This window comes from Arvicola amphibius, chromosome 2, assembly GCF_903992535.2.
Source record: "Arvicola amphibius chromosome 2, mArvAmp1.2, whole genome shotgun sequence".
Classification (NCBI taxonomy): Eukaryota; Metazoa; Chordata; class Mammalia; order Rodentia; family Cricetidae; genus Arvicola; species Arvicola amphibius.
In genome coordinates this window covers 142824627-142848932 of record NC_052048.2, presented here as the reverse complement: position 1 = coordinate 142848932, position 24306 = coordinate 142824627, and the positions used below count along the sequence as shown (strand labels likewise).

The 24306-nt window shown below is 44.6% G+C and overlaps 1 protein-coding gene across 1 annotated transcript; it reads left to right on the top strand.

Annotated features, from left to right (window-relative positions):
* The first annotated feature begins 3215 nt into the window (after positions 1–3215).
* LOC119808226 (NHP2-like protein 1) lies at positions 3216–3722 on the top strand. The gene has a single exon (XM_038320643.1). The coding sequence runs from the start codon at positions 3231–3233 to the stop codon at positions 3615–3617; it is 387 nt and encodes a 128-aa protein (XP_038176571.1). The 5' UTR covers positions 3216–3230; the 3' UTR covers positions 3618–3722.
* The last annotated feature ends 20584 nt before the right edge of the window (positions 3723–24306 follow it).

Here is a 24306-nt window from a genome sequence, read left to right as displayed (position 1 = left end):
TGATGGGTCAGGCATGCGCCTCTCTCTCTAAGAGGAGCTGGTACAGCAATGGTAGGACTTCCCCAGATCTGGGCTAGGACCTTATCCTATCAGCCTACAAAAGCAGGTTGCATCCTGTGAAAGAAAGTGCCTCGCCTTATTAGGAGAGTCACGGAGAGATCCTAGTTCATGGCAGGGGGCAAAGGGAGTCTGTCGACTTCAGAAGCATACCCAATCCCATCAGGAGGAGACACAGAGTTGCCCCATTGGTTGACATATAAAACTACAGCTAGGCACAGCAGCCACAGCTCAACAGTTACAGTAGTTACTACTCTCCCTGACCCCAGTTCTGAGGGGTTTTAGGCCCTCTTCGGCATCCGGATAAGCAGGCACATGCACCCCTCAACACACAAATGAACTCATATTCTCACACACAGCCATATAAATAAATCGATAACTATTTGAAAAATCCCAAAATTAAGTAATAAAAACAACAACAACAATAAATCCTACAGTCCAAACAAATACCTCTACATTGCTTAACTTTCTTCTGCAGAGGGTTAAAAGCTCTATATTGTCCCAAACTCGAAAGGTCACTGGTGTTTGCTGCTGTTTGCTGTACAACACATGTTGGCCCCTCTGGGCTGGAGCCTCTGGAGAAAACTTTTGTTTCTGGTGTGTGTGTGTGTGTGTGTGTGTGTGTGTATGTGTGTGTGTATGTGTGTCTGGGTGCACACGCATGCATGTGTTTGTGTGTGGAGGCCAGAGGACACCTCAGGCACCATCTCCATACATTCACTATTTACTGATTGATATGCCAGCTTCTCTCATTGGCTCAAAACTTGCCAAGGGGATCAGACAGTCTGGTCAGTGTGCTCCAAGGATCTACCTGTCTTGGTCTGTTGTTTTTTGTGGTTTTTGTTGTTTTGTCTTTTAATTTTACATTCCCACCACAGTTGTCCCTCTCTCCTCTCCTCCTAGTCCCTCCCCCACTCCATCTCCTTTGTCCCCCCCATTCCCTGCAATCACTCCTCCTCTGTTTCTGTTCAGGAAAGGGAGGGCAGGCCTCCCATGGATGTCAGCAAGACAGGGCATATCAAGTTGCACTAAGACTAAACTCCTCCCCATGTATTAAGGCTGGACAAGGCGACCCAGTATGTGGAGAAGGGCTCCAAAAAGCAGCAAGAGATCCATAGACAGCCCCTGTTCCCATTGTTGTAAGTCCCACAAGAGGACTAAGCTACACAACTGTCACATACGTGCAGAGGGCCTAGGTCAGTCCCATGCAGGCTCCCTGGTTGTCGGTTCAGTATCTCTGCGCCTCCACGAGCCCAGGTTAGTTCATTCTGTGGGTTTTCTTGTGGTGCCCTTGACACCCCCCACTCCTACAATCCTTTCTCTCACCCACCTCACACCCCTTCTGCAGGATCCCTCGAGCTCTGCCTAGTGTTTGGCAGTGGGTTTCTGCATGTTCCCACCAGTTGCTGGGTGAAGCCTCTCTGATAACAACTGGGCTAGGCTCCAATCTGTGAGTACAACAGAATATCACTAGGCATCATTGCATTGACCTATTTTCCATCCAGTCATGTTTGATTCTCTCCTAGGTCTCTGGGTCATGCAGCTTGTGGGACATGGTGCTGCCGGCAGTGTCAGGGATAGGCTTACTCTCCTGGCATTGGTTTTGGCCAGACCAGTCATGGGTTGGCTGCTCTCTCAAATTCTAGGCTATCTTTACCCAGCACATCCCATAGACAGGACAGACCGTAGGTTGAAGGTTATGTGGCTGGGTTGGTTTCCCACTCCCTCTACTTGAAGTCTTTCCTGCTCACAGGAGATGGCCAGTTTAGGCTATGTATCCACTATTGCTAGCAGACATTAAGTTCAACTCTTAACAAATGGGACCTCATGAAACTGAAAAGCTTCTGTAAGGCAAAGGATGTCACTCATAGGACAAACTGGCAGCCTACAGAATGGGAAAAGATCTTCACCAACCCCACATCTGACAGAGGACTGATTTCCAAAATATACAAAGAACTCTAGAAACTAGACATCAACAAGTCAAATAATACAATTTAATATATGGGGTACACACGAGATTGGGTGCAGAGACCACTTCCTAAATACAACCCCAGTAGCACAGAGACCAAGAGCAACAATTAATACATGGACTCTCCTGAAACTGAGAAGCTTCTGTAGCACAAAGGACATGGTCAACAAGACAAAATGGAGGCCTACGGAATGGGAAAAGATCTTCACTAACCCCATATCTGACAGAGGACTGATCTTCAAAATATACAAAGAACTCAAGAAATTGGTCACCAAAAGAACACACAATCCAATAAAAAATGGGGGGTAAAACCTAAACAGAGAACTCTCAACAGATGAATCTAAAATGGCTAAAAGACACTTAAGAAAATGCTCAACATCCTTAGCCATCAGAGAAATGCAAATCAAAAACAACTCTGAGATTCCATCTTACACCTGTAAGAATGGCCAAGATCAAAAACACTGATGACAGCTTATGCTGGAAAGGACTGAGGTAAAGGGAACACTCCTGCATTGCTGGTGGGAGTGCAAACAGGTACAGTCACTTTGGAAATCAGTATGACGATTTCTCAGAAGACAACCTACCTCAAGACCCAGCACTTTTGGGTATACACCCAAAGGATGCTCAATCATACCACAAGGACATGTGCTCAACTATGTTCATAGCAGCATTATTTGTCATATTCAGAACCTGGAAACAACCTAAATTCCCCTCAACTGAAGAATGGATAAGGAAAATGTGGTACATTTACACAATATAGTACTACACAGGAGAAAAAAATAACAACATCTTGAAATTTGTGGACAAGTAGACGGATATAGAAAACATCATTTTGAGTGAGGTAACCTAGACCCAGAAAGACAAATATAATATGTACTTACTTATAAGTGGATTTTAGACATGAAGCAAAGAAAAAACCAGCCCACAATTCACAATCCCAGAGAACCTAGACAATAAAGAGGAGAGACATACATAGATCTAATCTACATGGGAAGTAGAAAAATACAAGATCTCCTGAGTAAAATGGGAGTGTGGGAATCATGGTAGAAGGTAGAAGAGGAGGGAGGGGAGCAGAGAAAATATATAGCTCAATAAAAACAATTAAAAAATAAATAAGGACTTCCGCTCGTCTTTCCGTGCAGCGCATTCGGTCTGTCGGAGCTAGGCTGTTCTCGACCCTCGGCGAGGCCGGCGCACCGCAGCCATGATAGAGGCTGATGTGAACCCGAAGGCCTATCCCCTCGCAGATGCCCATCTCACCAAGAAGCTGCTGGACCTTGTTCAGCAGTCGTGCAACTACAAGCAGCTTCGGAAAGGAGCCAATGAAGCCACCAAAACCCTCAACAGAGGCATCTCTGAGTTCATCGTGATGGCAGCAGACGCTGAGCCCTTAGAGATCATCCTGCACCTCCCACTGCTGTGTGAAGACAAGAATGTCCCCTATGTATTTGTGCGCTCCAAGCAGGCCCTAGGACGGGCCTGTGGGGTCTCCAGACCTGTCATCGCCTGTTCTGTTACCATCAAAGAAGGCTCTCAGCTAAAGCAGCAGATCCAGTCCATCCAGCAGTCTATTGAAAGGCTCCTGGTGTAGGCCTGTGGCTCTGCCCTTCCTGTCTGTTCCCACCCTACTCTGTATCATACCGTCTATTAGCATGTAGTGTTTTCAGCCAGTTTCTATTATAAATATTGTACTACATCTGGTTTTTGTATTTTTTTTTATAGTCTTACAGGGTTGTTCTGTCCCATCTCTCCATCCTCTACTACCATTTTTTAATCTGTTTCACTTAATCTAAGTGAAATGATATCTAAGGCAGGTGAGAGGCAGAACGTCACAATTTAACAGTGGAAAGAACCAGGAAAAACCTAAGCCAAGGATAGTGTCCACTTTCATCTGCAAACTCATTCCTCTGTGCAGGACAAGATGACAGTAACACCGGTCCCTCATGCCTTTGCATATGAGATCTCCATATATGCTACCGTGACTGAAGATCTTTCTTTGGGAAACGGTCCCTCCCGCCCACCATCATTTGAAGAGAAAGCGATAATGTTAAACCTACGTCCAAGCCATTTATTAATGTTGTGTTTTTGATATGTATAACCTATTCTCACCCATTCCCTACTGAGGGTATCAAGGCAGGAACCATTCAAAGGGATGGTCTGCAGACTCAGGCGGCCTGAGTCTGACTGCCTGGATCCGGAAGAGTGACAAGGACAGAGTAGTTGGAATAAAGGATACCAGGGCTGGAACTTAGACCAGACACAATGCTATCAGGGACATCCTGCCCTTCATTGAATGGGGATTTCTTGTGGGGCTGTTTGACACCCACTTTGGGAGCCCTACCCCTTTCCTCCCTCAACATGGGTCAAATGTATTCTCTATCACATGAAGAGAGTGAGAATAATGTTCATTCTTGAGCATCCTAATAAATGCGTTCATGTTACGTTTTAAGTGAAAAATAAATAAATAAATAAATAAAAATAAATAAAAAATGAGGTACAGATCTAAACAGAAAATTCTCAACAGAGGAATTCCAATGGCTGAGAAACACCCAAAGAAATGTTCCACATCCTTAGTCATCAGGTAAATGCAAATCAAAACAACTCTGAGATTCCATCTAACACCTGTCAGAATGGCTAAGATCAAAAACACAAGTGACAGCTCATGCTGGAGAGGATGTGGAGCAAAAGGAACACTTCCACCATTGCTGGTGGAAGTGCAAACTTATATATCCACTTTGGAGATTAGTAAGGCAGAAACAGGGAATCAATCTACCACAAAAACCAGCTCTACTACTCTTGGGCAAATACCTAAAGGATGCTCAATCAACAAGGATACTTGTTCAATTATGTTCATAGCAGCTTTATTTGTAATGGCCAGAACCTGGAAGCAACCTCGATGCCCCTCAACTGAGGAATGGATAAAGTAAATGTGGTGCATTTACACAATGGAGTACTACTTAGCTGTTTAAAACAATGACATCATGAAATTTGCGGACAAATGGATGGAACTAAGGGAGGTAACTCAGACTCAAAAAGACAAACATGTTGTGTACTCACTCATAAGTAGATATTAGCTATAAAATAAAGGTTAACTATTCTACAATCCACAAACCAATGGAGACTAGGTAACAAGGAGGGTTCTCTTTGGGTTTTTAAACATTAGTCTTGGGGATTGAACTTAGGTCTTCACGCTTGCAAGGTAAGAGCTTTATTGACTGAGCCACACCACCTTCCTCAGCTCTGGAGAAATGTTTTTTACATTGCTTCAGTGAGAGCCCTGCTTTCTGAGCCAGACCTCAGCTGAAGGTCCTGCCACTGCAGGTGTAGGGAGGACCCATCCATAACGAGAAGGTGACTTTGAAATTAGAGGTCCCTCCGAGAGGTTGTAACATACACACACACACACACACACACACACACACACACACACACACACAACATTAGTTAGTGGGAAGGTTTAGTCTAGGTTAGACTTGTCAGTAACTCAAAAATAAATATTAATAATTTGAAAAGATTATATTTGTTAGATTTCCATGTCATTGCGTCAGACCCAAGGATGTAGGTTTGGGAGAGTTTCTTATAGATCTAAGACTTTTTGCATTTTATTTATTTATTTGTTCTGAAACAAGGTCTCACTTGGTCATCCTGGCTAGCCTAGCGCTCACACGCTCTGGCCTCAGCCGCCTAAGTGCTGGAACTACAGGCATGTGCCACCAAATCCAGTGACACCGCACTTGGTGACCTTTGACTTTGCTAGAACAGTGCTTGGGTCTCATTCAGTACAGCCAGAGGAGAAAGAGCACCCCGCAAAGCTGCTGGGTTTTCTGCTATGGCTTGGGAGTTTATTTATATTTTAAGAGCTTGAGGATTAATTCAAAAATCTGTCACGTATGGAGTGGTTTAGAAATTTGGCGAATCTGAGGAGGAATTAGAATGCTGCTGAACTTTAGAGAACTAAATACAGAGCCCACAGCGGGAAGCATGTGTGGAATAAGGATGGACTCTTTTCTCCTCGAGAGTGCCAGGCGTGCAAACGCCAAATGGCAATTTCTTTTCTATGTATGCAGTTTTCCCCGAATATTTGTCTATCGTGGTTGTCAAAGTGAACAGAGTCACAAAACATGTGACTTGCTTACCTTCAGGCTGGACATGTTTTCTTAGCCCTCCACTTCTGACCCTATATAGCTGCTTCTCTGGGAGGGAGACTTCAGTTAAGGTACAGGGCTTGTTGGTACCAGACAAAATGGTAGCTTTAATTCCTGGCCTGTTTAATTAATTCCCGTTTCATTCCTGACCCACCAAATAAGACGCTTAAAGGTATTTATTCTGAGGATTTGAATTTTATGCTCTCCCAGCACACACTGTTTTGAGACAGAGTCTCATATATCCCAGGCTGGTCTCAAATTCCCTATGTAGCTGAGGATGACCTTGAACTTCGATCCTCTTCTTTCTACCTTTTAAGGGCAGGGGTATAAGAGTGCATATATAAACTATACCTATTTTATACAGTTCTGAGGTCTGAACCCAGGGCTTTATGTATGCTGGGAATGCACTCTACCCTCTGGGCTATTCCCATTGCCCCTCAGCTTGTCTTTCCTAATGTAATACAGAAAACTGAGGTCTTGTTGCAGCAGCTATCAAAATGACAGCTATAAACTGTTTATGTTTTGTAGACATGCACATAGCATTTTCTCAAGGCAGGGTTTCCATGCGTAGCCATGTCTGTCTGGAACTAGATCTGTAGACCCCTATGGCCCCTAACTTGGAGGTCTGCTTGCTGCTGCCTCCCTAGTGCTGGGATTGAAGATGTACTCCACTATGCCTGGCTCCACATAGTTTTCATATTCTCTCTATATTGAATTATGCATGCATATGCAAAGCATGATTAAATGAAGCATGATTAATAAAACCTCAGGGTCAGAAATTGGGGTTCAACCTGAAGATCCAAAGAGCAAAACAGCCAGCGACTGGCTCTTACCTTGACCTCAGTCTGAAATGGCAATCCTGCCTCCAGGAATCTCAGAATGAGACTGTGTGTTGAGAGCTGTTTCCTCCTGTTTTATAATCCTCTCTAGGACTGGGATAAAAAAGGTGTGCACTACGATGATTAAAGGCATGTACCACCTGATTTCTATGGCAACTAATGTAGCTGCTAGGATTAAAGGTGTGTGTCACTGTGGTTACTGGAATTAAAGGTGTATGTTATCATAATCTGGTCTGTAAGGCTGACCAGTGGGGCTATTTTACTCTCAGATCTTCAGGCAGTCTTCATTTATTAAAATACAATTGGAATGCCACTACGCCTACAGTGCATATATGCATAGATAATATGCATATTATTATTATAGACTAGATCAAGGAGTCCTAGCTTACTTTCTACCATGGTGATGAACCCCATGACTGTTGGAGGAGACCGCTTGTTGGGTTTTGGCCACCTGTCTAGCTTAGACGGGAAATAACCACACAGAAACTGTATTAATTAAATCACTGTTCGGCCTATTCTAGTTTCTTATTGGCTAACTCTTATATTAATTTAACCCATTTCTATTCATCTGTATATCACCACATGGGTGTGGCTTAGGGCTAAAGTTCTGGCGTCTGTCTGCAGTGGGGCTCCATGGCTTCTCTCCGACTCTGCCCTTCTGTCTCCCAGCACACAGCTTAGCTTTCTCTGCCTAGTTCTGTTCTTCCCTGACATAGGCTCAAAGCAGTTTTTTACTCATTAACCAATAAAAACAACACGTAGACAAAAGGACCTCCCACACCACATGACCAGAAGCAACTTGGGGAGGTGTATTAGCCAGAGTTCTTTAGAGGAGCAGAACTCATAGAATGGATGAGTATATATCACCGATCAAGAAAATGCCCCACATGCTTGCCTATGGCTCAATCTGATCGAGGCCTTTTCTCGGTTGATGTTGTTTCTTCTCTGCAGATGGCTCTAGCTTGTTTAAAGTTGATAAAAACAGAACAAAATAAAACTAACCCTCACTGAAGGGTTCGCAAATTTATGGGGAAGAATTTTCTGTATAGTATAGTCATGCCTCACTTTGCTCCATAAGGCTTGGCCCTCCCCGCAAGTATGCACAGAGTGAAGGAGAACCTATCAAGAATCAGAAATCACTGTGGCTTAAGGCAGTGTTTCTGCCTCTTAGTTCAGCCAATGAAATGAGAGCATTAGGCTTTTTCATATGGTTCCTCTCAAACTGTAGACTATAACCAGTGTAGAGAGAACAGTGGGGAGAACAGAGTAGATGTTAGTGTGGCATAACAACTGGAGTTAGAAACAGACACAGATGAAAATGCTGGAGAGGGGAGCAGACCAGAGCGACCTTAGTCTCACTTCACTGGAGTGGGGCAGGCCTCACGAAAACCACAGCGTACAGGTGACCATCAGCAAGCACCCTCACAAGCCCTTCTGCTGGATCAGCAGGCCCCCAAAGCCCTTCCATGTAGTGATGGGCTGCGGGCTGCATTCCTGCCACCCAGATCCCGGCCGCCTGGCTAGCTTATGCCCGAAATAATTACACGGAAACTGTATTCATTTAAACACTGCCTGGCCCATTAGTTTCAGCCTCTTATTAGCTCATTCTCACATCTTGCTTTAACCCATATTTAGTAATCTGTGTAGCACCACGAGGTGGTGGCTTACCGGGAAAGATTCAGCATGTCTGACCTGGTGGCTGGCTTCATGGTGACTGACTCAGAGAGGAGAGGCATGGCGATTGCCTGAAGCATCTGCCTCACTGCTTTCTTCCCAGCATTCTGTTCTGTTTACTCTGCCTACCTAATTTTCTGTCCAATCAAAGGGCCAAGGCAGTTTCTTTAATAACCAATGAGATCAACACAAAAGAGAAGACCCTCCCATACTTCTGCTAGCTCAACAGATGCCCCCCCCCCAGACTTCTGCAGGCTAAAGATAGCTTTCCCTACCCTGCTGCTAGAAGGTCCCTAACCACTAGGACCTCCCACCAATCAGCCCTCATACTAATCTTTCCTCCACCAATCAGCCCAGATTAATCCCTCCTCTCTGGCATTCTCCTAACTCTGCTTAAAAAGAGCTTGTGACCTTCTTTGGAGGTTGCTCTTTTGCCACCCCAACATTAGAATCAATAAAATCCTCTTATATTGCCTATGTGATTGTTGGTCTTCGTTGGGGGCTTTTTCTCAAACCCTAACTGTTGGCGGAGACTGCTTGTTCATTCCCAGCTGCCTAGAACTGAAATAACCACATAGAAACTGTATTAATTAAATCACTGCTTGGCCTAGTTTATTATTGGCTAGCTCTTACATCTTAAATTAACCAATTTTCATTATTTTCTATTTTACCACGAGGCTTGTGGCCTACCAGCAAGGTTCCAACTGGCAACTCACGTATTTCTCCTCTGGTGGCTACATGGCATCTCACTGACTCTGCCTACTCTCTCCTCCTCTCTCTGCTTGGAATTCCCACCTTGTCCTATTCTGCTAAGCCACTGGCCAAAACAGCTTTATTCATTAACCAATAAAAGCAAAACATAGACAAAAGGACTTCCCACATCTCCTAACAACAGACACATGCAGCTGGATTAATAATCAGTAAGAATACAGGCATGTTGGGATCTCTGTATGCACACGTGAATGCATATGTGTATTTGGAGGTCAGAGGACAATCACTGATGTCATTCTTTGGAAGACAATCCCTTTCATCTTGTTCTTTGAGACAGGGTCTCTCGGTGGTCTGGAATTCATCAGTCTGGCTCAGGTTTACTAACAGGACTTGAGATCTGGTCTACCTTGCTAATGCTGGGACTGCAAGCTCACATTGCCACACATAGCTTTTTTAAGTTGGTTCTGGGCATTGAATTCAAGTCCTCTTGAGTCTGCTTACCCACTAAGCTCAGTTTCCAGTCCCAAGAGAGTATTTTCTTGACTGGAGAGGTAGGGGTGGAGGTGCCATAGACAGTGGAAGGGATTGTCTGAATGTTTGTGATTCCTCCCGAACTGAATATTGAAACAGTCTCTAGCACAGGAGTGCGTACAGGCAGGGTCCTTGAAAGTGTTTAGGGATCAGAACCCCTATGAAATCAGAACAAGGGGCTTGTTCACCCTTTCCACCATGTGAAGAGGCATAGAAGTTATGATATATGAGGATCAGGACTTTCTGAACAATCATTCATGGGTTTTTTGACCTCTAGAACTGCAAGCAATGCATTATTTCTGATTATAAATGGCTAAGTCTTTGACTGCAGCTGGAATGAACTAAGATAAGGTTATCAAAGCAATAAAAATGTGTTTCAGACATACAAATATTAAAGACTGACATGTATTTATAAACTCTATGTTCTCTGTATCTTTTATATTCTCCAGAATTAAGCTCTCTGGTGGAATCTATGAGGTATATTTACTAACATAATCTGTTACTTTCTTAGGTATATTGGAACAAAAATTACTGTCAGAACCTAAAAGGGAAAGATTCAATTATTGTCAGAAGGGTGCATGGAGCTTCTGTGTCTGCCCTTTGCTTTGAGATTGGAACAGGATTTATGCAGGGGAACTACAGAAAGAAGCCAGCCAGAGTGGCAGCGGGTAATAGTCATTTAAAACTGCAAGCATTTCTTCTGTTCCCTCAGAGATGGAAGTTGGTCTTGACTCTCTAGGGCAGATTAATCATCATGATAGGGAGCATGTCAGCATGCTGTTGGATGTGGTGCTGGAGCTGAGAGTGCTAAGTCCCACAGGCAACAGGAAGTCAACAGGCAGCCACACTGAGGGAAAGTTGAGGAAAAGAGACTTCAAAGCCCACCCCAAAGTGACATACTTCCTCCCACACAGCCATACCTTCTAATAGTGCCACTCCCTTTGGGAGCCATTTTCTTTCAAGCCACCACAAGGATATTTATTATTTTGATTGGTATGGTTTAATTGTTTGGTTGTGTCTGCTTGGGGGTTGGAGTAGCATCATCTGGAATCCAATGGGTTTTGTTAGCCAGTTCTTTATGGCCCATTTACCTGTAGCATGAGCTCTCTTTCTTGGGCTAGCTCTATTTGATGCCTGCCCTTTCTTCAGAAGATACTGAAGGGGAAGCCCAGCCAATTACCTTGTTTGTAAGGCGTGTCCCCCTTAGGCTAAAATTTACTTATAAAATCTTGCGGGTGTGCGGCCAGCCCTCCCATTGTTTTCCTGCGCTCCTCACTGGAACCTTGGCTTTTCTAAGTTCCCTTTTCTTTCCTTTATTAAAGCTGAATATTATATATTAAAGCTAATCTGGTTAATCATAACTGCCGATCAACCACACCCCTTCAAGATACCTCATGTTCCTGGCATCTCCCAACTCCTGAGTCTCCACAGAAACTTAGGATTCACCTGTACAGCCACATGCACAGCTATGTTAGGAGCTCCATGCAGGTAATCCAGCCCTGCTACACATGGCCTTGGCCTTTCTCTTGAACCGTGGCGTGAACTTCAATGACTTCCTACATTCTACATTCTGTAAAACTTTCATCATGGGCTGGAGAGATGGCTCAGTTAATGAAGAGCTTGCCACATAAGCACGAGGTTCCAGTAGACACACAAAAGATGGCTTGTCCTGTTTAGGGTCGGATTCACTCGACTTAACATTTCCACATTGTTGCTCATCATCAGAAGTCAGGCCAGGAGCTCAAGCAGGGCAGGCACCTGGAGGCAGGAACTAATGCAGTGGCCATGGAGTGCTGCTTACTGTCTTGTTTAGCCTTCTTGCTTACAGAGTCCTGGATCACCAGTCCAGAAGTGATTCCACTTAAAATGAATTGGGCCCTTTGCCGTCAACCATTACTTAAGACAGTGACCTATTGGCTTGTCTATAGCTCAATCTCATGAAGGCTTTTTCCCAATCAATGTTCCTTCCTCTCAGATGGCTCCAGCTATGCCAAGTTGGCATAAATATACCCAGCACATGGGTGTAGCTGTGTATGCCTATAAATCAAGTGCTAGGGTGGGGAATGAAACAAAGACAGTGAGATCCTTAGAATTCTATTCCCAGCTGTCCTACCTAATTGGTGAGATCCAGGTTTAGGGAGAGACCTTGTCCCCTAAAAGAAAGTGTGGAGTGGCAGCAGAAGACACCAACATTTACCTTTCTCTGGTCTTCATAGTGACATGAACATACATGCACGCACAGTATGCACACACACACGTACACACACACACATAATAGCACATGCAACCTGCGTCACATAGATGATAACAAGTTAGCAGGTCGAGATGGTGACTGGCCTCTGTACCCCTGGGTAAATAGAAGTCTCTCTATTCCGCCTGTCCCACAGCTGCCTCTAAATAATCATTCAAAGGCTTAATGTTAATTGCAGAATGTTTGGTCTATAGATCAGACTTATTATTAACTAGCTTTTACATTTATATTAACTCATTTCTATTAATATGTATACTGTATGTGACCATGGCTTTACCGGTCTGCTGGCATCTTGCTTCTTGGGTGGCTGGCTCACGTCTCTCTCCCACTTCACCCTTCCCTCTTTATGTATCTCCGTTTGGCTTCCTGCCCAGCCTTATTCTTCCTGGCTATAAGCCAAAGCAGCTTTTATTATCAACCAATGGGAGCAATATATATTCACAGCATACAGAAAGTTTATCCCATAGCACCCCAGCTTCAGTAGGTTTCCCACTTGAACTGGGTGTCCAGGAGTCTCCGTCCTTTAAGGCAGTCTCTTTTGAAAGACATATTTTTCAAATATTGTTTCCCACATTTACACCCTGAAGTCTTAGTTGGGTGAGATTCTGTCCTTCCACACCTTTCACACTGTCGCAGTTCAAAGTCTCCAGTTTCTTTGGCATTCGCCTCTTTAACAGTTAATGTGCTTCATCTGTGTCTGCTTCACCTCTAACCTTACATTCTTCCCTGATTCATTTCTCCCCAAACTACACATCTTCTCATCTTCTACACCATTTTCTCTCCATTCCCACTATAAATCTGTAATAAAGCTGTGTGCAGTAACCACACAACATCCTGAATGTTATGGTTTTCCTCACCCAATTATATCACCCTTTAGTTGTGAATCCAGCCACACTCACAGTTTCAGGACATGGTGAGAAAAATAGCATGGTTGTGTGTGTGTGTGTGTGTGTGTGTGTGTGTGTTTTGCCAGAATGCAAACTAACCTTCAGCCCAGTCTCGAAGAGTCCTTGTCCCCTTTTTGGGACGTCATGAGCTGGGCGTTTATTGTCTTCATTTCCCTAGAGATCTGGCTTCCGGAACTACCAGCACAATGGTCCATTTTCTCTGTTGATTCAGAGTGCTCCTCCTGTCTGCAGCTCTGAAACCTTTCCCACTTCTCCACAAGCCAGGCCCATGAGCCACACATTAGTCTTGCCGCAACAAGGACCTTGCTTTTCATCCTGGTTTTGTATCTTGGTTTCTTTTCTCATTCATTGTGACAAAATGCCTGACAGAAGCAACTTAAGAGAGGAGATGTTGATTTTGGGCTCACAGTCTCACGGCGGAGAAGCCATGGCCGTGGGAGTAGCTGTGTCCATGGTGGTGGTGGTGGTGGGAACATGTAATATGACTTGTTCACATCACGGTGGACAGGACACAGGTTGGGCTGGAACCAGGACTGGGGAATAGTCTTAAAAGTCCCCTTCCTAGTGATCCACCCCCGCCAGCTGTATGTCCTACCCAGTGGTTCCATAACCTCTCTCAAACGGCACCACTAGCTGGACCAAATATTCAAACACATGATGAGCCTGAGGGACCAAGTATCAACACATGATCAGACCCAAACTGTAACACCCAATTAATCTACCAAGAAGCTGAAGCAATAGCCATTGAATAAAGGTTTAAAAACAAAAAAAGCAAATGATGGCTTTAACAGTGTTAATTTCAATTTGATTCCCCTGCTAATGTTCTAACCCTTGCTTGACAACATCTAAATCATGTCTATGAGCCATGCTGCCATGACATGGCACATCCTGGGTAGTTCATATGCTGCCATCTCCTGTGGGTAATGGAATTGCTGTCATCAACTTGGGGCACTCACAGAAATTTGTGGGGAGGGGCTCCAGGGCAGTGGAATGAAGACTTGCTTGTTTGCGCATTCAGTCCTGTGGCAAGGGCCAGACCTTCAGTATGTTTGTCCTTAACATTCCAGGGACTGATCATAACAGCTTGTCACGGCCACCTGTAAGGATAAGCCTTCCACTTCTGGAGAAAAAAATGTTCCTGTGTCTCGGAATGAGAGGTCTGGTTACACCTACATTGCTCGCATATTTTATTTGCTATTTTCAATACTGGATCCTCCGCTTTCTACCCCTTAAAAGCAGTGTGATGTTCAATAATGATTTAATCATCTCAGACAGCATTTCTTTATTGGTAACATGGGGTAGATACTTAGCTTGCAGAGTACTGGGAGGATTTAACCTGGTTGTCTCAGGCAAGTAAAGCTTTTAAGCCAGTGTATGGCCAATAATAGCAAGTGTGCATAAGACGCTACCGATGGCTCTCTCTGTGGGATTGCCTGCTCTTTGCTCTGAGAGCAATTGTGCAGACTAATTTCTGCATTAAAAAACTCTTTCTCTGCATGCATTTCTACCTCTCTAGAAACCTGTTCCTCTAATTAGAGTCCCTGGGACAGCAGATGTTTCCAATCGACAGCGGAAACGTTGCTAAAGCCTCCAGGTTTCTGTGACTTCGGTTCCTTCTGATTGGGGTTATATCAGCCATCGAGGCGGTGTAAACAAGCAGAATCCATGTGGAAGGAATTTCTGAAAAGTCAGGCTTCATTAAGATTGCTGCATAAAAAGTACCTTCTCAAGGAGTCTTCAAAAAATAAATTTAAATGACTTAATCCAAAAGAGACAAATATTTCAGCAAATTGGATGAGTTGTTGATTTGATTATTCTCTCTCCCCCCAAGCATGTGTTCATGCACACACACACACACATACACACATGCACACATGCACACATGTGTGTAAGTTCTAGCTAATAATTAATCTGCATCTCAAGTACTTGCCTGAGGGCAGTAATATCAATATGAAAGTATTTTAGGGTTTCATTTTAATATTCATTTAAAAATAAAGAAAAACAAGTGTAATGTAGGGAAAAAGTGAAGCTTAAATTTTCTACTTCTGAGAAGGAGGAGCCTTGGATAGAGCCAAATGGGCCAGCTTGACAAAGAGCACTGCTGACATCTAGAACAAGGACCGTCGGTTTTCAGAGGGTGTTGTGTAGCCTCTTGATCAGAATTCCCTTCTAGAGAAAAGGAGGCTCACAGGATTCTCACAGAACTTATGAAACCCCCTCACCAAGGTTATATATGTAATAAATGGTTGCAGGGGGAGAAGAGACTCTTTGGTGAGCTGTACTGCATCTTTGGGTGGGTTTCTAGGTTATACAACACTCCACCCCTGCTCCTGCTCGGTAACCCATAAAGGTATATTTCACTAAGCCAGAGCTAGGTGCAATGGTTTCTTTTTCTTCTGTCAGTGTCTTAGTGGGTGTTCTGCTGCTCTGAAGAGACTTCATGACCATGGCAATTCTTATAAAGGAAAGCATTTAATTGGGGCTGGCTTACAGTTCAGAGGTTTAGTCCATTGTCATCATGGTGGGAAGCATGGTGGCATGCAGTCAGACATGGTGCTGAAGAAGGAACTTGAGAGTTCTATATCTAGATTCTCAAGCAGCAGGGAAAGGAAGGGAGAAAGAAGAAGGGAGAGAAAGAGAGGGGAAGGGAGGGGGGGAGGGAGGGAAGGAAGGAGAAAGGGAGAGGGAAAGAGCAAGTAGGCTTGACTTGAGCATTTGAAACCCCGAAGCCCACCCCCAGAGGCACTTTCTCCAAGGCCACACCTCCTGTTCCCTGTCACATAGAGCCATGCTCTAATGACCAATCAATCAAGTCTATGACCTTATAGGTGCCATTCTTATTCACAACACCACCATCAGTGACCTATCTGGGGTGAGTTAAGTATTTGTTCACATCTCTGCAGGGGAAGTCATGCAGTGTAGAGGTTCATCTCTGGCCATACTAATCTCTTTGATGGACCTCACACACAAGCCAGTACATTTTCCCTCAGGGCTCCTTGCTCATGTTATTCTGATGCCTGGATTTCTCTTTGTCAGAGGTATGCCCCTTTCCTGCTAAGATCTTGCATGTCTTTGATTTAGAGAGGCTTTCTCTGACCTTTTTATTTAAGATCACACATATACCATTTTTCTTTCCTAATATATTTTACTATAGCCTTTCCCATCAGCTACAAGACAGGACTTTCTTTCACTTGTTTGTGGAATGCCATGTAGTTGTGGGTTTTTCCCCTATGGCTCTTTCTCTTTGCATGGCTCACCACTCAGCTCCCAAATAAATACACTCGAAGACTTAATTCTTTCTTATAAGTGCCCAGTCTTAGCCTGACTTATTTCTAGCCAGCTTTTCTTAACTTAAATTATCCCATCTATCTTTTGCCTCTGGACTTTTACCTTTCTCTACTTCTGTATATCTTTTCTTTCCTTTTTATTCTGTGTCTGGCTGTGTGACTAAGTGGCTGGCTACGTCTTTTCTTGCTCCTTGATCTTTTCTCTCTTTCCCTCCTTCTATTTATTCTCTCTGACTGCCAGCCCTGCCTGTCCTTTCTCATGCCTTATTATTGATCATACAACTATTTATTTATTTATTGTTTATAGGCCAACCAGATGTTTTAGACAGGTAAAGTAACACAGCTTCACAGAGTTAAACAAATGCAATATAAAAGAATACAACACATCTTTGCATCATTAAACAAATATTCCACAGCATAGACAAGTGTAACACATCTTAAAATAATATTCTACAACAGTGGCATCTTCTCCAGCAGTTTGACTTATACAGACTGGAGTTTTGTTTCTTTTGTCCCTGTGTTTCAGGCACACAGTAGGGGCACAATAGAGATTTGGACCCCGGGTGGTAACTGTAATCACACTCATTTTTATAGAGTCCTGCAAACCAATCCAATTCACATTTGCATCCAGAGGGGGGTTAACAGAAGCCAGATAGTGGCAGAGACAGGACTTGACTTAGATCTCCGGTTCAACCTGAGCCCTGGTTCCCTGTGTGAAAGCCTGCCTGGTGGGATGTGGTGACAGTTTCTATAGCATGCAGCCATGGGATCCTGGTGGGATGTGGTGACGGTTTCTATAGCACGCAGCCATGGGATCCTTGAATGGTTCTTGGTCTTTATATCTGGCTCATAGCTCCTCAAACCCTAGGAATTTCTTGAGTAGCAATGACTTTAGACCATCTGTGTTCTAGTGGGGTGACTCTTGGCAAGTCCCAGTCAACAGAAAGACAATACCCTGAATAGAAACTTTTATTTTATTTTTATTTTTTATTAGAAACATTTATCTGTGTTCTCAACTTGCAAGGAGCAAGGAGGAACTTGAGACTTTAATTATTTATGGACATTGTTTATTTTTAATTATGAGAGAGAAAGAGAGAGAGAGAGAGAGGGAGAGAGAGGAAGAGAGAGAGAGAGAGAGAGAGAGAGAGAGAGAGAGAGAGAGAGAGCTCACTGCTCACCACCTATGGAAACAGAAGAGAGCATCAGATCTCCAAAAGGTGCAGTTACAGTTGTTGAGCCCCGGCTACTGGACACTGAACTCAGACCCTCTGGAGAAGCAGCGTTTTTAACCTCGGAAGCAGCCCCAATGGGTAATGATTTAATCAGTCATACCTACCTAACAAGTCTCCTGTGAAATCCCCGAGTGACGGTTCACAGAGCTGCTGAGAGGGGGAAAGCTTCCAGGTGCCAGGGGCTTGGCACACCCCAACTGCACAGTGGGCAGAAGACTCTTTTAGACTCCGCTGTGCATACCACTTTGCCTCCTTGTGCATCTGTATCCTTGATAATGCATGGAGAATGTAAGAAAAAAATTGAATCAGGGAGGCAGTGGTGGGAATCCCTGCTTCACAGCCAGTTCATCAGACCCGCTGGCGACCTGACACTGGTGATGACATCCGAAGCCAGGGCAGCCTTCTGGAACTGAGCCCTTAAATCCGGGGAGTCTGTGAGCCTGGTTGTTAGTGTCAGAATGGAGCTGAGTTATAGGACACTTAGTTGTACTGGAGGCTTGGAGAAGTGGCATCAGAAAGACACCACACATTTGCTACCAGGATGAAAACGCCTCTCAATACCAAGGCAGCACGGGGGCTCCTCAGCATGCTCCTTGTATTCTGCAATACTGTGTTTCCTGTATTCCAGCATGCTCCCTGATTCCATTTGGACCCAACTAGCCATCCAAGCAAAAAAGCTTCAGAGCCATTCTCAACTCCTTCCTCTTAGTCATCTCCTGCACAGGACCCATCACTAAATCCGGTCAGTCCTGCTTCCAGAATCACCCCTGATCCAGCCATTCCTTTCCTTTGCTGTTCTGGGGGAAGCTACCGTTTTCATGTTCTGGGATGATTCGAATGGCCTCCTAATTTAGTCAGGCTGATTCCTTGGTTCCCCTCTAACTCATTCTCCACACCACAGGATAAAATGACAAGAAGCTATAGAGGTCTATTCTGAGAGCAGAAATCAGGTCCTGCCGTCCGGGTGCTGCTCCTTGGATGCTCTCGGCAGCATCCTCCATAAGGCTGCTCTCTGCACAGTATTCCGGCATTTGTCTTTTGATGCCATTGCATCCTAGGTTGTTAAGGAAAACCTCGGCAGTCCTAGCCAAACTGTCCTTTTAGGCCTGTCCTGCCTGGTCCTATTTGCCCAGAATACCCATTGCTCTGAACTATTACAAGATACTAGAATAAATAAATAAATAAATCATATAAAAGCACCATGCAGAAGCTAATTGTTTAATAGGCTATAAATTGTTTCCTTTTGCTACAGCTGTGCCTGCATTTTGTATTTGTGTCAAAAACCCCTGAGGAGTAACAGGCTTCAGCCAGACGGCCGCTGGCATTAGCTTCTCGAACACAGGATTGGACAGAGGATACGCAGGGCTGCCAGGGGATTGTGCTGAAGGCGGCAGACTGGCTGGGCCACAAGCTCTCAGATCTGGACGGAGAAAGGTGGATCAAAAGGACACAAGGATCGGCAGACAGTTGCTGAGTTCCTCCTGCTGCCTTCTCTCCCCTTGAGATGCTGTGGGCAATTAGCCCATGCCAGGGCCTGGGATGTGCTTCTCCCACTCAGAAAAGCCCCCCCCCCACCACATTTCAACAGAATTCTGCTGTTTCAAAGAATTCTACAGATTGTCACCTCGTGGAGAGAAGAGACCCATAACACACAGGAAGCTCACAAAGCTTACACTGCGCAGGAAACTCATGGGAAGCTCCGCCCTGAAGTCAGAAGCAGTAAGCAGTTGCAGGGAAGGGGAGACCGGGTGTAGCTGTTGGCAGATCTCAAAGGGAGCCCCGGGGATGCCACCTTCAGGAGTTAACACTGTTGCTGGGTGGAATTTCAGAGATGCAGGTGCCCTTGAGTCCCTCATACCCATTCCTGTAAAGTGACCCCAGTAAATGTATGGGTTTTCCAAACTAGGTTTGGATGGAATTGCTATTTCTGCCATTAATGCCCTACCTGGGGTGAGTAGACATTTGTTTATGTCTCTCCAAGAAAAGCCACATGATAAAGTTCTTCCCATCCACTTCCCCTCTCCTTGTACTGTGTGGCAATCCCTTTCTTTGCATTGTCTGTTTGGGCTGGAGATTAAGCTCATGAGTATTACCCTCTGTGAGGCTTACCTTCTTGTTCTTTCCTGTCGGATCTTGTTATGGATATCTCTTCGGCTGTGATTACAATGGCACAGACAGCTATACGTGTGTGTGTGTGTGTGTGTGTGTGTGTGCCATTTTTAATGGAGAAATTTAGTGTTTTCCTTTCTCTGAGAAAGAGTAATAACAGAAACCAGTAACAGTGAATTATGTCAAGGCAATGCTGGCCTGTTTGGTATTGCAAATGGGTTCTTAGGCCAGATCAAGCGGTGTATAAATCTGAAGACAAGTGCAGATTTTGCAGGAGTATCTTCAAGAGCACTGTGGGGAACTATAGGAACTAGTTACATAGTTCCATCAATATGGCTGTCTTCATCAATGTTCTATGGCTGTGAAGAGACACCACGGCCAGGGCAACTCTTATGAAGGAAAGTATTTGACTCGGGCTGACTTACATTTTCTGAGGTTTAGTCCATTAATGTCATGGCAGGGAGCATGGTAGCATGCAGACAGACATGGTGCTGGAGCGGTAGCTGAATGTTCTGCATCCAGATCAGCAGGCAGCAGAAAGAGGGAGAGAGCCTTTGGGCTCTCAAAGCCCACCCCCAGTGACATACTTCCTCTAAGAAGGCCACTCCTAATTTCCATCAAGTAATTGCCACTCCCTAATGACCAAGGATTCAAATATTGGGGGCATGCCTATTCAAATCTCCACAAGGGCCTCTTCTCTATACATTTCAAAATCTTTATGGAGAGCTGTAGACCAAAAGTAGCCCTTCATTCTGGGCAAGTCGCTGTGTTGGTCCGTTTTTTCGTTACCATAAGGAAATACTTTAGGCAAGCTAAATTTACAAAACAAAGTGGATTTGTTCTTAGCTCCCAGTTTTGTAGTTCCAATGACAAGAGGAAGAATTTGGTAGAGTCCTCAGGTGGTACACGGCATTGCCTGGCAGGAAGCAGGGAGCATGTGTATGTCTGCCTCCTCCCCTTCTTGTAGCACCGTTAGTGTTTAACCGCGAGGGCTTTAGCCTCAGGACTCTACTCACTCCTAGCCATCCCTCAGATCCTTATGTCTAAACACTTTGATAAGGCTTCTCAACCGCCTTAATACCTTACATTGGAAGCCTTGGGGAGCACGTCACATCCAAACCATTTCTAAACCATAATAAGCCCCTAAGCAGGGAAATCGTAAACAAAGCAAAGCTGCACAGGATAATCCTGCATTGAAGCTGTCCCCATCTCCCAGTGAATTTCTCACGCCTTTCCATAAATCTTCCCTCTAGCCCCTTCCCTCATTAGCGCACAACTGATGGGGTGAGATTCTTCTCCATGTGCATTTTCTAGCTGTCATTGCTCTGCTTAGAAGCTCGCCTCCTCCTAGAAAGAAGTCCTCAGTGCTCGGAGGCTCTGTCTCCAGATGCTGGCACTGCCTCCCTCCCGAAGCCCTCTCCAGGCATCTGCATGGACGAGGTTTATCCTCTCTTTGCACCCGTCATCCTCTGCTCAGAAGCTTGGCTTACAGTGTTCTGCTTCCCGCTGCACACTATTATTGCAGATTGAGTGAACACCTTCTAGGTTGTGAGGTTTGTACGGATTCCGTAGTCTTCTCCCCAAACTCAGTTCAGAGTATTTCTTGAGTGAGTGAACTCTTCACAGAGGCAATCCAGGAGGCCTCACCTCTTCTCATATTTGAATGACTTGTCATGCACAGTGCCTGTTCACGAGCCATTTGCACTGATAAGTAGTCATTGGCCATTCAATAGGAGTTGAGGCAAGCCATGGCTGTAGCTTGAACTACTAGTGGCAATAAATTTACAAATACGTGGGTTAACTTGGCATAAACAGAAGAAGAAAAAATACGGGCTGAAATGAATATGTAGGTTGAAGGGAGGGAAGGGTTGGGGATAGCTTAAAACTTTCTATTTTGTTTAACTAGAGTAATTGTGACAGCCATTAAAATAGGGAACTGGAAGTTACCTTTGTTGTGTCTGTGTGTGTGCTGGGGATTGAACCTAGGGCCATGGGTATGCTAGGCAAGTGCCCTACCACTGAGCTACACCCCAGCAGAAGCTAAGATGTTCTAGTGGGGGGCAGGTGATCAGAGACTAGTGTTGGGAGTAGATCTTTGAGGTGACCAGTGCTGGAGGTTTAAATTAGGATGCCATTACGAGTTAAGTAGATGAAGCCCGGAGTGGTGGGTATGAACAACAAATGGAGAAAGAAAAGGAGATTGCTTGAGATAAAGCCCTGATGGCATTTCACAGATAAAGATCAAGAACAGAAGGATGAGAGCTACATGAGCCAAGAAGGAAGGTTAGTCTAGTAAAGCGGAAGTCTTGGGCAAGTCAAAGGAGAAGAGGGTTGGGACAGATTCTGCTAGGAAGAGGAAGTGATGAAGGGCAGAGTGATGGAGGGGTTTTATTTTGGTGTTTATGTGTATATGTGTGGGTGGTGGTGGTGGTGGTGGTGTGTGTGTGTGTGTGTGTGTGTGGTGTGTAGAGGACAGAGTTAATGTCCAGTGTCTTGTTGATTGCTCTCCACCTTATATTTTGAGCCAGGGTTTCTCAGTGAACCTGGAACTCAGTTATTCAGTTAGGCTGTCTAGTTAATTGGCTTCAGGGATCTACCTCTGTCTGGCTCCCGAGTGCTGGAATTAAAAATGTGGGCCCCTGCACATAGCTTTTACTTAGGTGCTGGGGCTCTGAACATAGGCCCTCATGTTTGCACAGCAAACATGAAAATAAAAAAATAAAAAAAGACTTTATTTGGCTCCTTTGAGGAACCCACCATCCAACTCCCACATAGATCACATACAGAGTCCTGGTCTTAATTTGAATGTCCAGACTTAGCTTGGCTTGTTTCTTGCCAGCTTTCCTTAACTTACATTATCCCAACTACCTTTTGCCTCTGGGCCTTTCTCTTTCTTCTGTAGATCTTACTTTTCTTCTTAGTCTGTGGCTGCCTGGGTGGCTGACCACTGATGTCCTCATCCCCTCATTCTCTCATTGCTCTTCTTTGTCCTTCCTTATTTCTCCTTATATTTACACTATTTTATGTATTATTCTCCTTCTATTTATATCTCTGCTGGACAGCCCCACCTATCCTTGCTTCTGCCTTGCTGTTGGCCTTTCAGCTCTTTAATTGACCATCAGATAGGCAAAGATCACAGCTTCACAGAGTTAAACAAATGCAGCATAAACAAAAGCAACACACCTTAAAATAATATTCCCCAACAACATCCCTAATTCCTTGTTTCTATTGTAGTTAATGTGTATGTGTGAATGTCTGCATATATGTTTGTATACCATGTGCATATCTGGTATTTGAGGAGGTAAGAAAAATGATCCCTTTAAATTGGAATCACAGGTATTTGTGAGCTGCCATGAGGTATTGGGAAATGAACCCACGTCTTCTGAAAAGGCAGCAAGTTCCCTTAGCCATGGAGTCATCTCTTTAGCCTCTCTTGTTTCTCGTTTTAAGTAGGTAAGAAACATAAGAACACTTTGCTTACTGTCGAGAAGGATGTGGTAGAACTGAGGAAGTCAGAGATGCAGATATGCAGAGCATTGGCTGTCAGTATGCAGCCCTCAAGCAACCAGGAGCGGAGGGGTCCAGTGCAGTGACTGGCTTTACAGTTGAGCAGGCAGTATTCAAAGCTGTGTGAGCATGAAGATTTGCCAGTGTGATGTTAACGACAGTCCCACCAGAAGATAGCTGCTCCCTCAATGAAAGTCCATTGGCTTTTTAGAGCAAGGAGCAGGTTGTGGGAGTCAGAGGTGACAGGAGAGAAGACTTAAGGTGGATGTGACTGTAAAACTACACCCGTTCCATGCTCTACTTGCTACGCACTACAGGAACTAGCATTCTTGTTGCAAGGATGTCCCTGTGGCCCCATCTGTCTGTCTGTCTGTCTCTGTCTCTGTGTATGCTTTAAAATTTTCAGCCTAGTTTCCGTAGAACATAGAGAGTAGAGCGTGGACCAGAACCGGTGTGGTTTTACAAGTGGAGGCCCTCAGCAAGATCGCCCTTGGGAATGGTGAGGGTGGATTAAAGATGGGTATGAGTGTTATGTGTGTTTGAGTAAGTCTTTAAAGAGACAGAGTATAGACAATTAGATTATAAGCCACTAAGGAATGGAATGCTCACGGAGAATTTGGATTATGTATATTGTGTTTTCTTCTGGTTTTCTTGACTGGAGAAAGATATTTGATTCTGGGAACTGCTAAAAAAGGCATCTTAACTTTAAAATATGGGTCTAGGGATGTGTTGCTTTGGAAAAGAGGTTCTGCTTTTGTTTCCACAGAAAATGAGAGCCTGTGGAATTATTCAAGGCTAATGTGGTTTGATTTACCAAGACCTGCTGAAGGTCATCGTGAAAACCACCCCCCCCAAAAAATTACATTGCCTAATAAACAGCAGGAAGTAGTTTACAGAGAAACGATGCCCAAATTCTCTAAATGACTGTTTACTGGTGGAAGCGTGGCTCAGAAGCCTGTCCGCCATTGTGAGCCTGAGGAGCGGAGGAGGCTCAGGCCCCTTCCACAGTTCCCGAGTGCAAGCCTGCTTCCCGCAGAGAGGCAGCAGCTGGAGCCGAGCTTCTCAAGGGCAGCCAACAGCTGTGAG

What these genes read in the sequence shown, in the direction of transcription:
- LOC119808226 (XM_038320643.1), top strand. Translation starts at nt 3,231, where the DNA reads ATGATAGAGGCTGATGTGAACCCGAAGGCCTATCCCCTCGCAGATGCC.